Source organism: Drosophila willistoni, chromosome 3R (assembly GCF_018902025.1).
Source record: "Drosophila willistoni isolate 14030-0811.24 chromosome 3R, UCI_dwil_1.1, whole genome shotgun sequence".
NCBI lineage: Eukaryota > Metazoa > Arthropoda > Insecta > Diptera > Drosophilidae > Drosophila > Drosophila willistoni.
In genome coordinates, this window is record NC_061086.1 from 23,015,092 (window position 1) to 23,033,808 (window position 18,717).

General features: G+C 36.2%; 2 protein-coding genes across 11 annotated transcripts in view; one reads left to right on the forward strand and one right to left on the reverse strand.

Moving 5' to 3' along the window:
• Positions 1-2,202: 2,202 nt before the first annotated feature.
• The window catches only part of LOC6648128 (sodium/calcium exchanger 3), a 38,617-nt gene continuing 22,102 nt past the window's right edge, over positions 2,203-18,717 (reverse strand). For 4 of the 10 annotated variants that reach the window (XM_023178803.2, XM_023178802.2, XM_047013574.1 and 1 more), the window contains exons 3-12: positions 9,586-9,677; positions 8,838-8,852; positions 6,850-6,888; positions 5,537-5,566; positions 4,596-4,744; positions 3,309-3,408; positions 3,115-3,237; positions 2,891-3,049; positions 2,655-2,826; positions 2,203-2,590 (exon numbers count right to left, since the gene is read on the reverse strand). In XM_023178803.2, the coding sequence (XP_023034571.1) occupies positions 2,386-2,590; positions 2,655-2,826; positions 2,891-3,049; positions 3,115-3,237; positions 3,309-3,408; positions 4,596-4,744; positions 5,537-5,566; positions 6,850-6,888; positions 8,838-8,852; positions 9,586-9,677 (1,084 nt within the window). In that variant the 3' untranslated portion in view covers positions 2,203-2,385. The remainder of the gene's footprint in view (positions 2,591-2,654; positions 2,827-2,890; positions 3,050-3,114; positions 3,238-3,308; positions 3,409-4,595; positions 4,745-5,536; positions 5,567-6,849; positions 6,889-8,837; positions 8,853-9,585; positions 9,678-18,717) is intronic. The other 6 variants (XM_023178804.2, XM_047013576.1, XM_023178805.2 and 3 more) reach the window with 6 other exon arrangements.
• Positions 11,826-13,755, forward strand: LOC6648096 (membrane-bound alkaline phosphatase). Its single transcript, XM_002070207.3, has 2 exons — positions 11,826-13,055; positions 13,121-13,755. Exons 1-2 carry the CDS (start codon positions 11,826-11,828, stop codon positions 13,478-13,480), a joined length of 1,590 nt encoding a protein of 529 aa, XP_002070243.1. The 3' UTR covers positions 13,481-13,755.

An 18,717-nucleotide genomic window follows, 5' to 3' on the forward strand; every position in this document is an offset into this window, starting at 1 on the left:
TTATATTGTATATTACACATACATATTAAATGTTTAGATTTACCCAAATATGATTCATTAATAATCTGTTTACATCTATAAAACATACAAAAAAAATAAAGAAATCTCGAATCCCGTAAAGAACAAAGAACTCACAATAAAATCAAAGATAAACAAATTGAAATAAATCTTACTATGTTTATATAGTGTTGGGGATTTTAAAATAAATATGTATTCATTTTTGAACTCTTTCTTTCCGCTTTTGCTGCTTACAAGCTTATTTAGTACTAGTCGTAGTCGTTTATAAGTAGTATATACCTACATCCTATATATCGGAAGCACTAAAATCGTTTTTATTTGCCTTTTTGCCATTATATATTGTTTTTTAGTTAGTTGTATTCATTGAAAATGTACCTCCCACCTTTCTTTTTCTGTTACCCACCCGTCGTTCTATGAACACGGTTGCTACAATTCTCAACCTTTACCCTGACTCTTGGACGACTCCAAAATGAGAGCATATTAGCTGCTGCTTTATCTATGAAATTTATTTTAAACATTGAGACACATTTATAATAGAAGACCATTCAAAAAAACAAAAACATATTTCTTATATTTTTTCAACCCTTTTTCCCGCCCATCAATTTGTTTCCATTAGGTCGAGAAATGTCCAAAATGTAAACACACATAAAGATATTGTAAATTTAACAATTTTATGACTATAAAAGGATGAAGAAATATTGAAAAACATTGAAATCCAAATTTTATATGAAAAGTAACAGAGACGAAAATTTCTTTTTGTCTCAATTTTTTTTAAAGAAAATTAGAAAGAAATTTGGAAATGTTTTCCATGCACAGTGTAAAAAAAAATAACAACATTTAACAAAAACAAACAAATTGAAATTAATTTAAAACAATAATTTAATTGTCTAGCATTAAACATTAACAATAGAATTATAATTTATCTAATTAATATATAAGGGTTCTTGTTTTTCTTTAGAAGCATATACATTGTAGCATATACATAACATATATGTACATATACATATACATATGTGTATGTATGTACATATAGATATTGGTATAATCAATTTTCAATTATTTCTAAATTTGGCGCAGTTTTTCTTAACAAGTTCCTTCATACAGTTTTTGTGACTGCAAAATACTCGTATATGTATATATAGTAGGTGTATTTATATATATATCGGTGTATATATATATATATAATACAGGTTTATGCATTTTGCTAAGAATATCATTGTGTTTCCTTCTTCTTCTTTTTTTTTTGTTCTTTGTTTCTTTTATGAAAAAATAGTACAATACGCAAATGTTATTATGTATACAAAAAATATGTACTTGCTTATTACATTCGATCTCTATAGCAATCCATTTTCATTTAACAAATTCTTTCGCTTTTTTTGGTGTTGACTTTTTTGGTTTTTCGTAATTAACTATAAATCCCTCGCGTTTAGCAATCAATAGTGAGATAAGCAAAATGAAATAGTCTTTTTTTCCAAGTAAGTAGTTTTCTGGTCTCATACAATCATTATAAAGTTAATAAGTAAATAGTGCCGCATTTGGTTTGGTCAGAGAGTTAATGAGAAAGTTACAAGTTAATTAGACTTTTGACTAGAACTAATATATTTGTATGTACTAGTGGTAGTAGTAGTAGTTGTAGTTGTTGTTGTTGTTGGGTATGCCAATATCCAGGGACTTTAGTTTTAATTTTGATGATAATTTCTGCTAAAACTTACACATGTATTTAAATTAACAATGCTTGAATGAAGACACAATTTAAACATATGATCGAACCAATTAAACAATTCTTCAGTTGGGTATATACGATATATGCTTGTATGTATGTGTGTATGTATATTGTATGCATTGCATTAAGTACAGCTTTAACAAACAACAGCAATGACTGACTTACATCGATATTATAAGTAAGTAGCAATAGTATACAGAATGATAAATAAATAAATTTATAGAGATTAAACCTAGTTGTAATTAAGTATATATGGCATAACAATGAATGATCTCGATCGCGTTACAAGATTTTGCTGAGCTGTGGCAGCCTTTTTGTATTTACATATATATTTTTTTCATTTTGTTGTTGTAAAATTCATTAAAATAATTTACGTAAATAAGCCAGACTTACGAAACTAATTAAACATTACAATTTATAATTTTATTATTAACATAAATTTTACATAATTCATATATATATGTATATATAAATATATATACTACTATATCTATAACGAATCAGCTGCATACACGAAATACATCATTCTGTATGCCGCATTTGGTAGTCCAGCTTTGATTTAGCCTTTCCCTACCTTGTTTTTCTTTTATGTATTTTCAACAAGGTTCTCTTGTAGGTTCTAACCATTTTACTCAATGCCAACTTTAGACTCGAATAATGTCGTAAGCTTCCAGGATGCATATCACCACATAGAACACCCATAAGAACATCAAGATTGCAGCACTAACGTATTTGGAGAATGTCGGACCACCCAATTCGGCGCCAATTGATTTTTTCCAGCGACGGAACATAATCAAAGCGACGGCAATCAAGGCTTCGCCACAGAAGAGTCCCACCGCAAAGCCAATGCTGGAGAAATGGGAGAAATGTGATTAAAAGGAGATGGATAACTCGCCTTATAGCAGCTACTCACGTTCCCGGCTCCACATTGAAGGTCATGCCATGGGACATGTGATAGATGGCAGCAATGGACCAGGCCAGTCCAATGCCAAGAAATACGTTAACCGCATTGCTACCAGTCACATTGCCAATGCAATTATCAGCTCCCTCATCATGTTTGGCCGCAATCATACTGGCAAAGGTATCTGTCGGAATGCAAAATCATAACCATTAGCCAAAAGATGTGGTGGCATGAGGGCCATCACTTACCGGGTATGCTGGTGCCGAGAGCGACAAACAAAATGGCTGTAACCGAATCCTTAATATTAAGGGCACATCCGAAATACGAGGCTGCATCTCCAATAACAGCGGTAATCACACCAATCACAAAAATCGAGACCACAAAGGTGACATAGCCGCCGCAAATGTCTACAACAAAGGGGAAATAGTCAACCTCCGATTGATAATCACTACTAGCCGAAACTTTAACTCACCTGTTGGGGGCACAAATGCAAAAAGTACCTTCCAGAAGAGGCATATGAAATGACTGATATAGTTAAAGCAGCCGGGAACCTCTTCTTCCACATCATCGTCGCCATCGAATTCACTCTCATCGGCTGGCGTAAGTAAGAGTCGAATCGATTAGTGATCAATTCAATGATCATTCTTTCTAATTAGTCATATTTACCGGGTACTACGGTGAGGGCATCTTTGAATTGCTCCCTCCACGATGAAGTTCCAAGGACAGCGGATACATTGGCCTTGGCCACTAGCTTATCGACAGTAGCCTGTAGAATACCACAAAGTTTGTTGTTGTCATTATTAGTATGCAAATATTTGGTGATACGAGCAGCAAGTGGCCATTTGCAGATTTACACAATAGGGTGCTTAAACGGTAACTTGATCTGACAAGGGTACACAGGTGCAACTACACACACAAATGTGCTCAAATGTAGCCACCTCATTGGGTGTGGGGTGTAAATGTGTGTCTGTGTAGCATTCATTTCAAAACAGGGGCGGTTTGCTGTTTGTAGGGGTAATGTTTCTCAACAAAATTTACTTGGCTACTTCTCTCACCCCACTAAATACTGACTAAGATAATGTTCTAGAATCTAGACTCTAGAGCCTCCCACGAATACATTTGTTTTAAATGACAACATGGAATGAAGGAATTAAATGTATTCGTATAATACTTTGGATTCGAAAGGCAAGTACTTGTATTAAAGCTCAATATATTCAGTACATTAAATATTTATATTTTTTCAAATATTTGTAAAATTTTGTATGAAACAAGAATATTTATTATTAAAATAAAAAATGATTGGATAAATCTTTAGATGACTAAAACAAGATTGTTTCATGTAAAATTTAGTAATTGAGGTGGATGTCAATGAATCTGACTATTAAAATGAACTATTTACCTAAGTTGCTCAAAGTTTAAGTTAATTCATCATTATCCATTTGAATTTAGAATTCTTTAGCCTATTTTAATAACCTGTTGAAACGGAATGAAGGAACCAAATGTATTCGAATAATACTTTGGATTCGAAAGAGAAGTAATTGTACTTGTACTTGGATTCTACTTACGAATGTTTCTATATTTTACCTGTTTATAGGCTGTGATGAAAATCTCGATTGCTATATACCAAAATGTATTCATTTAAGGCTCTATTAATAACTCCAAAGATATTTCTAATACTTATATTCCTTTTAAGAACCACAATGATTATTTTAGGAAAATATTCAAGTACAAAATTCTAGGCCGCTCCTGATAAACGGTAAATGAAACTGTTTGCCAAGTGTTTAGTGTTTACGGACTTTGGATAATGGGAACTTCCTGTTGTCCTTTTTGATGTCAAATGAACTGAATTGCTTGTTGTTTGGCCAGTGAGAATTGTTGTCTGGCATTTCTCATTGCATTGGTGGTTTTGGTTTGTTTTTTGAGTGGCGTCTAATTGGCATATAGAATTCTTACCTTGAATTCCTGGCTCTCACGTATGCGAACATGTGTAGTGGTCAACTCTCCATTTCTTGGCTTACTCAACAGTAAAATGCGATCCAATTCGGTTAGGTCTTTGGGCGACTTCTGTTCCACCTCCTGGATTTGGGCTAATAGTTCATCATCTATGGGCAGCATCAATGCGAAACAAAACACAATTAATGTCGTTCAACCAGTTAAAGCCCATGTGTACGGGGACATGGGAATTACTTGTAATTGCGGTCAATTCTAATGCAAGAGCAGGCCCAATATGGGATATATGCTCGCTCGCATGCAATAGATAGACAGACATTTGGTAAGCACAGAGTAAAATAACATATATAACATACAAGGAAAACGGCCATTGGGAGAATAGAACGAAACACAGTATATAGAATAGAGTAGAGAATAGGTAAGAGAGAGAGAGAGAAAGAAACACACTCGGGCATAGAAGCTAATTAAAAGCATACGGCCATAATAAATTGACGTCTTAATTTTCATGGGGAGGAAACCACATTAATGTAAGTGAAAACAAAAACTGATTTGGAAAAAAGGACATAAATCTACTTAGTAGTAGGTACTACTACCTACTATTATTTAATAAAGTTACAAATAATAATATCAAATTATATTGATGGCAAAAAAAAAAAAAAATCTGTTGTATTCGAAGCCACTTAAAGCTTTAATATTCAAATAATGCATTGAGTACACATAGAATACATTGTGTTAAAGTGCCATCAGAAAAGCATTTGAGTGGAAAAAAAAAGCAGAAGAGAAAATTGCATATTAAGTACTCAAACCACAACAAGGTGGCAGATTGTGGCTGGTGTGTTTGGTCTGTTTGGTAAGGGGCGGGAATCGGGAAACGGGTAGAGGAGTGTGGGTAACAACATTTAAAACTTAATATATATGCATGCAAATTAATGACAATGACTCACTAGTATGATCTCCAGTGTGTTCGTGATTTTCTATAGTTTTAATCGACATTGGACAACATATGACAAAGATGTTTCGTTGTGATTTGATTTGGTTTGGTTTTCGTGGAAGTGTTTTTGTAAGGGAGAAATATTTAAATGGTCTCATAGGTTTATCATTCAATCATTTTATAAATATTCAGTTAACAGAATATGCTAATAATTTTAAGACCAATTAATATTTGTTTTTGTTGTTGATCAGTTTTAGTTGTTTGCTTTTGTTTTTCTTTTCTTTTGGGGGGCGTTACAGGATCGTTTCATGGTCACATTCAAATACATATGTATGTATGTATGTTGGTACGTTTCACATATATATAGACGACAACAGATTGGCATTACAGATGATGATAAAAATCAAAAGCCTTTCGTTTGCATTCATACAGATTACATCAATTATATGTATGTTATATAAATATACTTATTAATTATGATTAAGAACACAAAAAATACTGAGCGATTGGCTTGGATTAATAGTAGGTTTTTCTTTTTCATCGGCGTGTATTACTTACAAATTTCAAAAGTATTTGAAGATCGTGTAGTGAAGATATAGTAGTTGTAGTAGTAGTAGTAGTAGTAGTAGTAGCAGTGGTTGTGGTGGTTGTGGTGGTTCAAGTGGTTGTGGTGGTTTGTGGCACAACACAAAGAGAAGCGAGCACAAGCGCGTTATACAGATCCGCCGAGCATAGGAGAGGCAGGTTAACCAAAAGCCCAAAATAAACATTACCAAAAAAACACAGACACACACCCCACACACACACACACGCGCGCACACACACACACACGCTCGGCACTGTTGTGTGCGGGGGTTGGGCCCAAATATAATACAAATAATTTTATTTTGAATTGAAGACGAAACCCTTTTGCAAAAGAGGTCAAAGTTTTCACAAGGATTGTATCCTTGCAGAGCCTGCGTCGAAAAAGCGCAATAATCTTGGATGCACTTCAAAACGGTTATGTTTATGGTTATGGTTACGCTTACCGATACAAATGCACAGTATACACATACAACTTTACACATTTAACACATACGCACATACACATACATATACTGGTTGTGAATCCCCCCAATTACAACAGGAGGATTCCAATGATCAACATAAAACAAAAAAACAAAAAAATCCAAATTAAACCTACTTTATGTATTAATATAATGGGGGAATCACAATTGATTTAATTTTACTTTTCATAATTTTCGCATATTCTTTTCATTAACTGAACACTTAAAATGCTTTTGGCCTTATTAATTATAAAAATGAGAAAAGGCGTTTATTACATACCAAAAAATCGATGGAAAAATGATTCCTTATTTGTGTCATCTGTGTGTGGATTCAAAACGAGAATGCATTGCAAATGTTTGGTTTATGTTAACAAGATTGATTAGTTCATTGTATTGGAGTATGCTTGATTTAGAGTTAGTCACTAAATATGTTTAAATGTGTTTAAAGTTAACAACAAACTAGAGAAACTAAGTAGTGCAAGGAGTTGAGGGATTTCAATTTTGGGAATAATACAATGGGATGAGAAAAAGATAAAAAAAAACCAAATGCAGGTGGGTATTACTGGTACGGGTACTATAATTAGCAATCTAATTATGTTAATTATGTACGAAATTGCATAAAACTATTGACAATGATAATGTATATGGGTCCATCATGGCAATACTAATACAATTGGCATTCGATGGAGTGGGGGAACATACACATGTGTCTATATATAATTTATAGTTGTATAATATGTATGACTATATGGGCTGGCTGAATCGGTATTCCATTTTACACATACACCCACACACAAATAAATATCACACAGACAATAAACAACAACAACAATTTCTTCACGAATGATTTTCTCTAATTCTTTTCACCTTTACTATGTATTATACTATTTATCCCATCCACCCAGAAATCAGTAACCAAAAATATTTAGAATATCTTGATCTAGAGCATGGTCGAGGAGTCTGGGTAAGGCAAAGTTAGTCATTAGTACTAATTTAAATTTTAAAATATAGAGTAATAGTAATAAGTACTCATTTAAAATATACAGCTTAGAGCTGTGTAAGTCACAAATAGATTATAGAAAAAGCCATTACTTTAACTTATTACTTTGAAAATTACTAAAAATTATTGAAAATTACTTATTCTAGGCTTTGGAAATACTCTCACTAGTTCCAAATGTTTGAAACAAATGGGTTTTTATAATTTTGAACATTTGTTAACGTTCGTTTATTAAAGAGATTTTGGAAAGTAGAGTTTTCTTTCAAATTTTTAAGAACACTACAAATTACTTTTTAAAATTTAAGCTTTATTTTCTCATGGAAATCGGCCAATCAAGTCTCATATTTTTAAACCAATATTCTAATATACATTTTCCAGATATTAAACAAAGGAATAATTTATTTTTTAATCAATTTGTAGCAAAAACTAATCAGTTTAAGAAAGATTTTCAGTTAATTAGTTTGAGAAAGATTTTTCGTTTAATTCCCAAAACTTAGTTCAATAATTATTTATTAATATTTTTATTTAATAATATACAGTAGAATGCGGCTATAACGACGCTCAAGGGACCGACGATTTTCGTCGTTATATCCGGAAGACCTAGAAGACTAACCGGATGCCCTTTCATATAAGTTTGTATTGGGACCAACCAATCACTCATCGAACTTAAGTCGCTATAACCGGACGGACGTTATAAGCAGAGTCGTCATAACCGGATTCTACTGTATTTGAAACCATTGATTCTTCTCTTATAGTTAGTTATTCTTATCTTCCTTTAAGTCGCTTTTGTGCCTAACAACTGCTTATAACCCCCTTTGAAATTACCACACCCAGTTTTCTACGCCCATGCTCTAGATAGTATTAAGTATCCCTAAGGAATTTGTTTTTGAATTTAAACAACGACACCAAAAACCAGAAAAAAAAATTAGACATACATAAGTAACTAAATACGTTACAAAAATGAAATGCTGCCAAGTAGAGTAGATGAAAGGAAACTAAAGTGGGCGAAAGAAAAAAGGAAAAACTATTTTGCGCTCTTTGTCCGCATTTTCTGCACTCTTTTTTTATGGTCAGTGGAAAGAAAATTTAATGTGCATCTAAAAAACCCAAAAAGTGGTCACCAATTTTTAATGGGGAATTGCGATTTTGCTTTTGATTTTCTTTTCTTTTCTTATCATTTCATTGGTTTTTTTTGCCCGCATTTGTTTTTACGTTTTGCGCTTTCGTGTTCAATTAAAATAAAATTAATTAATGCACAATTCAAGGCTTACGGTAGTGAGCGGAATCTAGAAGCATAAAGAACAAAAATTAAAAGACCAAAAAGTATAAAAAGAACCTACAAATACAAGTCTGGGTCAGAGAGGAAATGGTGGTGGTGGTGGGTGGTGGAGGAGGAGGAGGAGATACGCACTGTAAGGCGATATACATAGATATACGAGGAACCAAGTTACAATTTGCTTTCATTAAAATTGGAATTTCCAATTTATAGAGTTTGCTGCTCTTTTTCACTTTTTGTTTTCTTCTTCTTCTTGTTCATTTTACTACCTTTTCCGCCTGTCCTTAATTTTTATGGCGAAAGACGAGCCAAACAAACCAAAAAAAAGGTCTTTCTCCAGTGTACAGAATTTTCATTGACATAGGAAGGAAAATCGGATGGGAATCGGGATGAAGATGGAGTCGGATGGGAATGGACTTGAAGTATAATAAATATGTACATATGTATGTATGTATGTATTATGTACATATATACATATATTTGCTGCTGCTCTTGTCCAGACTGTTAGCTCTTTATCGGGAAAAAGATGGCAACCAGAGATTCTCTCCACGTGCATGTCGTTTTCTTTTTTTAATGTTTCAAGGATTGTCGGTTATGACGAAATCGTTTTTGCATTGTCAGTATAAGGATGTGGAGACCAGTGAGGTGGGTGGAGGGAGGGACAGGTGGAATCAGTGCTATTCCCTCGAGTTTTCAGTTTTATGGTCAACTCTTTCAGAAAACAACAAAAAAAAAACACTTACCTGGTGCCAAACGAGGTTCTCCGATGTGCACTTTTAAGCTGACATCCTTCTCATAGCTGCTCTGCTCTAGAATTGGTATGGTTATGATTTGTCTATAATGAAACACAAAATGCAAAAATTGAGATGAATCCACAACTAACAAAGGTGTGTGTCTGTGTGTGTGTGTGTGCGTGTGTGTCTAGTGTGAATTCTAATCAATATTCCTCAATCGATCGAAATTCAACCTTGAACACACATTCTGATTAATCCTCATCTAGAACTTGAAATGACGAAATGACTTGCAATCTTGACACTCTCCAAGTTTATTGGCCAACACATAAACACGTATACGACCCATAGGCCTCTCAAAATATGCGCATTATTCATCCAAGCATCACTTGGGCAATAATTGCATGAAGCAGCCATAAAACTGCCAAGCAAAAGTACTTTCCCCCCCTCTTCAAATGAGCCGAATAGAAGTAGAAACCTTATTTTCACAATAAATGAAAACAAAACATTTTCATTGGCAGTTTAATGTATTTTCTTTTCTATTTCGCCCCATTTCCCATTATGTCTTTAATCAAAACGAGGGAGTCTTAAGCTCACCAATTAAGCTAAATCTAGTTTCAGGGTCACTTTTTTTGAACTGAAACTGCACTTGAACCTTTAATCTATTCCTTCTCAGATAAGATATATGCACACACAACATACGCCCATGGCTAAGAGTTTTGAAATAATAAATTTTTAAGTAGATTTGATAATGATAAGTAGCTAATTAGTAGTAACTTTACGTGAAGGTATTTCCAACTATTGTATTTTGTTTGTTGGTTGGCTGATGAGAGTTTTTTCAAGTAGTGTTGATTACCCGGTGGCATTTAGCAACTTTTTCTACTTTTGCCTTCAAGGTTAAGCTCCTCACCTTTGGCCGCCTTTCACCTTTCCATCAGTGGTCAGTGTGGTCAGTGGTTTTTCCTGTTGCTACTGCAGTTGGCAGCTGCTTTTTCATTTCAATGTCTTTTGGCTTTTCAGTTTGTTGCATTTTTCTTTTTGTTTCACTCTCTCTCTCTCTCTTTCTCTCTCTCTCTCTCTCTATGTCTTGGCAATGATTTTTAATAAAAACTAAACACAGAAACCACACTAGGAAAAAGTTTTGTGCGTGGGCTAGTATAGAATTTATATAGTTGACTAAGACAGTGGCGCAAGGAGTGTTAAATTTTTGTACGGGGGTCTTTATAACTCTAACTATGAGTTCAATTTTATAGATTTCTTGTACATAATACTTTGAAAAAGTAAATCTGGGATTCCAAATTGATAATAGGTTAAGGAAAATTTTGATTTATAGTACCAAACACCAAACTTTAAAAGGTTTTTATCATAGCACTTATACGTCTTTTGAAGTTCTTTAGAATATATATACTATATATTCTTCATATATCTATATATCATAAAGTCGCCGAATCTCAACAATCTCTGATGATATAAAGGTCAACAATGTGATCAAAAGATATGTAGAGAATAGTTTAAAAGACTTAAGCAACCAAATAGACTTTCGACGACCGATCGTTACATTAAGGCAGATCATATATATATATACATATGTATATGATCGAGCCGATACCAAAATTTGCTGCTTATATTAAAAGGGAGCTCAATTCAATAACTAGTTTAAGAAAGTTTAACAAAAAATTCAAGAAAATGTTAAAAATTACTTCCAAAAGGGGCAAGTTTTTTAAATTCGGTCAATCCCTTTAGTTCAGGCCACTGTTTGCTCATATAGTTTGGCCTTTTTTTATGACTCAACCGTAGAAAGTGTGGTGAACATTCTGCCTTACTCACATGCGGATGTATATGTTTTTATTTTGTAGCTGATTACACACATTGACCAGAGGCCATGATGACTTTCATCGTCCATGTTGTATATGGCGATGGTGATGTTCATGACCTACCCTCCTCCCTTGACCCGCAAACTGTACGGTACAGACTTCACGTGTTTGAGGTGTTTTTTTGGGGATTTTTATATGGCCCGAGACCCGGAATGGCACAATAAATCTATAAAATCTATAAAATGTGTTGTTTGCCATCGTAAATAAAAGCACGAGTTGAACGACTAGAGGAATTAAAGGCGTATTAGATTTTAAGCGATTTGCCATTTATGAGCCTAATCTTATCGCTCTATCGATACAAAAAGCGACGTGCTCTAGAGATATTGGCTGGCCAGAAGCTGGCCATGTTGCTAGCCCTGTTAACCAGTCATGAGCAAGATGTTCGGTTGGTCAAACGCATACGTCGCGATCGTTGGATTATCGCTGATAGTCAGCGTCTCCTTGGCGGCACCAGAATGTACGCGCAGCGAGGAATACTGTCAGGATCGGGCCATGCACCCGGATTTACCCGAAGCCCCGACAGCCACCAAGTCGAGGGCGATCGAGGGTGAGAATACCAATGAATACTGGCGGGAGAAGGCAACACAGCACATCAAGGAGAAATTGTCTGCCGAGTTGAACAAGAATAAGGCCAAGAACATTATTTTCTTCCTGGGCGATGGAATGGGCGTGACTACGACATCGGCGGCACGTAATTTGTTGGGCGGCGAGGAAAAGGAGCTCTCCTTTGAACGTTTCCCTTACACTGGTATGGCGAAAACCTACGCCGTCAATAAGATTGTACCCGATTCCGCCTGCACAGCAACTGCCTATTTGTGTGGCGTTAAGGCTCAGGAAGGTACCATCGGTGTCATTGGTAGCCTTGACCGTTCCACCTGCGTAGACAACGAGGACACGCATGTTCCCTCGATTGCCAAGTGGGCAATTGATGCAGGCAAATGGTCGGGCTTGGTGACCACAACTCGAGTGACTCACGCCTCTCCGGCTGGCGTCTATGCTCACACCTCGGAACGTGACTGGGAGAATGACCAAGATGTGAAGAACCGTTGTTCAGACAACGAACAGAATGTCCATGACATTGGCTATCAGTTGGCCAATAATGAAGTGGGCAGTAAATTAAAAGTCATTTTGGGAGGAGGAAAGAGGAATTTCGTGGATTCTGGTATCGAAAGCTGGGGAGCACGTGTAGATGGACGCAATCTGATCGAGGAATTTAAAGACGCCAACGAGCGTAATGTCTATGTGGATACTGTGGATCAATTGCTTGCAGTGGATGTCACCCAGACGGATCGTCTGTTCGGTCTATTCAACACGGATCATATGAAGTATCGCATGGAGAACGAAGAGGATACCACCGAGCCCAGCCTGGAGCAGATGACACGTAAGGCCATCGAGCATTTGAGCCAGAATGAAAACGGTTACTTCCTCTTCATCGAGGGCGGCCGCATCGATCAGGCTCATCACGAGAATTGGGCACGCATGGCTCTCAATGAGACCACTGAGTTCTCTAGCGCCATTCAAGCAGCTCGAGATCTAACCAACGAGGAGGATACCCTTATTGTGGTCTCTGCTGATCATTCTCATGTCTTTACCTACGGTGGATATGGAGTAAGAGCTTTCGAATTTACTTCCATCACACGAATTTGAATCTATTTTCTTTCTTTTGGATGTAGACACGTGGTCAAGATGTTCTCGACGCAGCCCCTAGTAAGGCAGCCGATGGCAAACCCTACATGATCTTGAACTATGCAAATGGCCCTGGCTACACCCTCAACTTCAATTCAGATGCCAAGGAACGCAATGATCCTACAACTGTGTTGACTGGATCAAAACACGACAGATATCCATCGGGTGTGCCCATGGGAAATGATTCCCATGGCGGTGATGACGTACCAGTTTTTGCTTTGGGCCCTTGGGCCCACTTGTTTACCGGCATTTATGAGCAGAATACCATTCCCCATATAATGGCTTATGCAGCTTGCTTGGGCGAAGGTCACACCATGTGCAGCGTAGAATCGAAGCAAAAGAAGTAAGGAGTAGGAGGTGAAGAAGGTGGTGGTGGCATGTGGCCATGTAGCATGCCTGGCGTTCATAACAATTAAGTTTGAAGCTCATTAAATCCAGCAACTGCCATTTGCATTCGCATGCACTTGAGTTTATTATACGATCCTGAGCTGCTCCTGCTACATCGTCATCATCCATCCTTACCGCCGTCCTCAAGGCAGCCCCCCCAACCACTCTTCTGTCAAGTTCTTAAATGCAAATTGTAAATTGAATTAAAGCGAATTTCCACAATTTTCAAAAGTAAGTTATTCCACTCTCTCACTCTTAGTCTCAGTCTCCCTACTTTCACTCACTCACACTCTTAGATGTTCATATCCTCCTTTTTGGTGTAAAAAGTTTTCCTCCTTCTCAAGTTTTCCCTTCATCGTTTCAATTTGAAAACTCATCAACCTAATGTGCACCTGGTTGGATTGCGTGTGCTGGCCAAAATGTGTTGGTTTTTGGGTACTAGTATTTGGGTTAAGGTTGTGTAAACTGGCTAAAAGCGGCAGTTAGGTACAAAATTTTCGCAATTAAAACCATTAGAGCTGATGATGACGCATCATCAAGGAAATATGCATTATCGAATAGTTTAAAATTGGTTTAGTAATTGGCTGGCAAAAAGGATTCGTTCCACCCTCTCTCTCTCTCTCTCTCTCTCTCTCCCTCTCTCTGTGTGTATGTGTGTGTTTGCCTGTGCATTTGTCAATTCTGCTAGTTTCTATTTCCGATTCGATTGAAAGACAAATTATATCCGCCAGGCAAAGACACATTCACAGTCTGGAAAAAAAGTCAAGACCAACCTTAGCAAACAACCATCTAACCAACCTGCCAACCAACCACTTAACCAGCAACTAACCCACAACCCTTTGGACGGTCTTGGACCCCCATTGACATTGTCATTGCCATTGACATTCAATGCTAATTTTGTTATTGTGCCTCTGCCACTTCCGCCGTTTGATTTCAATGGCGACTGCGACATTGCAGTGCCTATTATTAACTAATACTCTTGCAGACGACCCTCTTTTTCTTTCTCTTTCTCTCTGTGTGTGTGTGTGTGTGTGTGTGTGTGTGTGTGTGTGTGTGTGTGTGTGTGTGTGTGTGTGTTTAGCAATGTTTAACGCTTCTATTGATTTTGCAAAACTATCAAGTGAACCACGACCCACGACACTTGACGGACTCATACAAAAGGCGGACCACACAGACACTTGCAAGTTTTTAAATGCCAATTCGATTTTTTTTTTAATATGAGGGTTGTATTATTAAATTAATTACATGTAGTTAGCTAAGGACCCTTATCAAACAATTTCTATATATAGCTTTGTGAAAAATTGCAGCAACTGTTCACCAAAATATGAAGATCTAAAGTCCCTGGACGATGGTTATCCTGTTAAAGTTAAGATTAACTAGCAAATGAGGAAAGAGCTTTTCATTTTCTACACAAATAAGACAAAGGATTGGCTTATTCTAGGCCGATTGAACCAATTAGTGGTATTGGTAAAAATCATAAATACAAAATTTCATAGCTTAAAAACTGAGAAATTCCTGACCAAGAGTTAAAAATGTTGAAAAGGGCTTTACAATTTCTAATTGGCTTGCTGAACTCCTAAACAGATGATAATTACATAGAAAGCACACACATGGTGAGTGTGTGTGTGTGTGTGTGTGAGTGGGTTTTGATCCGGGTCTGGTCCATTCGCTTAGAGCTGGCAAAGGTCAGACTACTAATCCACCTGACAGCAATCTGTTGGCCAGTCCCTGCAATAAGCACTTCAATTACTGGAACCAGCAGCATTCAAACCCAAAGGCTCATGCACACAATCACGGGAATCGGGGAGCAAAGGCACAACAAGTAGAAACACCCGGGTACAGGTACGGTTACGGGTACTCGCAGACAGTGAGTGGGTTCAGGCATTCGCTTGGAAATAAAATTAAAGAAAAATACAGCAATTTGCATAGCAATGAGCAATACCCTGGGTCGGTCCCTAACTGGTGGATGGGTGTGGGCTATAGGGATTTGTGGTTTGTGGATTGGGTATTGGGAGACAAGCCGCACTCGGCGCTAAGCACCTGGCAGAGTAGGTAAAGGTAAACTTTTTGCCTTTTGTTAGCTCAACTCAAAAAAAAAGAAATATATATATATATGAATAAAAATATATGTAGGTGGAGTACATATATAAAAAGTGGCATATTAGTTTTGAATAAAAGTTTGCTAAACAGAAAAACAGAAGCCATTTGAGCTACTGAGCATCAAATTATGTGATGAGCCATGCAAATATAAGTAAATCGGATTAGACCATTTGTATATATGGCAAACAAATCGAATTGATGATATCTATTGTTCAATTTTCTCCCATAGACATGGGTCAAAGTTATTTGGCCTGACTCTCTGGCCATTTATTGGGACTCTAACGAAAGCCTTTTAGAGTATTTCAATTTAAAATTCAAATGGCCGTCGTTCAGGTACATATGTACGTACAGTTTTATTTTCCAAAAACATATCGTTTAAAGCCCTTTAACCAAAAGGGTGAAAAGTTGTGCAGTACGCCTGCACCAAGGACAATCTGTAGCAACTGTTTTTCAATCAAATTTCCGCGTGTCATACATAATTCATTGGGCCTTCTCACCGGATGGAATAATGTACACAGATTCAGCTATATAGATATGTACATACACATGCATATGCATATCTGTGAATGGATATTGAACTAAAGTTGGTTACCTTTTGTTTAATTGAACTAAATTGATCAAATTGAGGATTGTGAGGATAGCAATTTATTCTTCAAGCTTTAAATTTATCGAGTATTTGTTTTACTATTCGTTGCTGTTTACTCTTTTTTAATGCTTGACCTAGTCAGTAAATATGATTTGGACTTCAGTTGGTTGCCCTGGGTAGACTACTTTCCCGACATTCAGACACACACACATACACACCAACCCATTTACAGGCATTGAAAGTGCAAAGTTCAGGAGCGTAAATTTATTAAATTGAAAATGAAATTGTGTTTATTTTTAAAAGCCAATCATCGGCAGTCTTTGGTTAGTCTGTCATTCTGTTGGTCCGGTCTTTAGTTTGGCCCGTCTGTCTGCCTGTCTGTCAAATATTGACTCAACGAATGCGCAAGTCATTTAAAATTTATAGAAAATATCTCTGACCCGACTATTGAACCATATTCGGATTCTTGTCAAGTCCTTGCCAACGTCTCCCAGGCTATGCCTAGTGGCCATTTGGCCATATCAGTTCGCCAGCTGAAGGTTGTTTTTTTTAAATGACTGACGTTGAAAATTGAACCATGATTGGGTTAGTCTATTAAATTGTCAATTAATTGTCAATTTTTCTTGTGTAATGTTTGTTGAATATTTGCCGTTTTGTGAAAACGCTGATATCAATACCTGTCACTCCAGAGACAGATAGGTAAGTGAACTCCCCCAGGCCCTCCAGCCCAACCTCCTACGTTGACTTTCATAACCGCCGTGCAGTTGTGCTCCACAAATAGTAATTTGCCGATGCAAACAAGTAGATAGCAGCAATTGAATGCATGTCGAACAAGATACAGATAAATGTTTTTTTGCTGTGCGGGTCCCACACAACAAATTACAGGTTACTGGGCTACCTGTTGAGGCACGAAATTAACAAATATGTACAAACTATTATCATGCCAGACGGCAGCATAAAGGAAACCATTCAAGTGACAAATGGCAAAAAAAAGAAAAAAACAAAAGCAAGTAAATATTAAATTAGACAAAGCCTGCAAAGGTGTCGCATAACATTCGACAATAATTGTCCCTATGGACTTGTTGTCGCTTCTTTTGTTATCCGTCACGTTTTACCTGAACTCTGTTTGCCATGTTGGACAACGATTTAATTGCAACTTGTAGAGTAATTAAAGTATTTCAGTCTGTGAGTAGAACTTGGAAAGTTTCATAAGAGTATTTAATTGGTCAAACAAAGCCCCAATTAATTATTATATCATTAAATACACTCTTTGATTTTCAAATCAAATAAGGGAACAACAGTCCAATCTTCTCCATTTTTTCACAGAAACTTCTTTGTGTTTAAGATTCTTTTTTCTACTACCACTAATCATTTCAATATACTTGTAAATTAATGTCAACCTAAAATAGTTTGCTTAGTAACTATAGTAGTAAATAGAAACATATAGTAGTAACTATAGTAGTAAATAGAGAAATACTTTTCTATTTGTGTTTTCAGCAAAGTAATGATAGGTGTTATCTTATTCTGTCTCACAATTTGCTGCCTTATAAGAAGCATTCTTGTTAATTAAATTAAAAAATCTCTATTTTACTCCAATTTTCAAATGGTTAATGTATTCAGAACTCATTTGATAGAGTAATTTTTGAAAGTTAAAAACGTTTTAGTGTCATGCAATGAAAAACTACAATTGCATTTGCTTTTAAAACTATTTTTCACAGGATGGTGATTATAAAAGCTCTCAAGTTTTATTAGGATTTCTTTTACACACATATATATTGTATCTGAGATATAACTTATAAATTTAAGCTCCTGTTAAGTTTGCCTGTTTTATGTGGCATGCAACAAGCAGCTAGCTTCTTGACTAGAATACGCCTTTAAAGGCATTATGTGACCATAGTTAAAGTATTTCAACTTTCTTGTATTTCTCGCCTCTTCAAAACAAGACGTGAGAGATGTTGTTGTTAGAATTTTAAATGGCCATTTAATTGGCAGTTGCTTCCATTGCTCTAAGAGTGCTTCCCCCTAAAAACCCGCAACAAAACGTGTATGCATCTACTCGTGTACGTGTACGTGTCACAGTGTGTGTGTGTGTGTGAGAGAGTGTATGTTTTTCCAAGTTGTTGTCCAGACCCCGAGCCATAAAAACCTTGTACATGTGTGTGTGTGTGTGTGTTTTTGTTTAGACAATTTAATGTTAGTTTTGCGCGCACAAAGCCAAGGGAAATAAACTAAAAACGAACCAAATAGGAATCAGCCGGGTCGTATGAGTAATATTTCATTCATTAAATAGCAATAAACACGCTTATGCCGTGAAAGGGAAGAAGAAGAAGACTAACAAATGAAAATATTTGTTGGAAATTATATGCATGAACACAACACAAGCATATCTATATACTTAAGTAATATATTAACACTGGGTGGTTGTTGTTGTTACAGCCAACAGCCGCTAGCCATAATTACCTACTTATTGAGTTGTAATGGCAAAAGTTGAATTAATTGCAAGAAAACTTA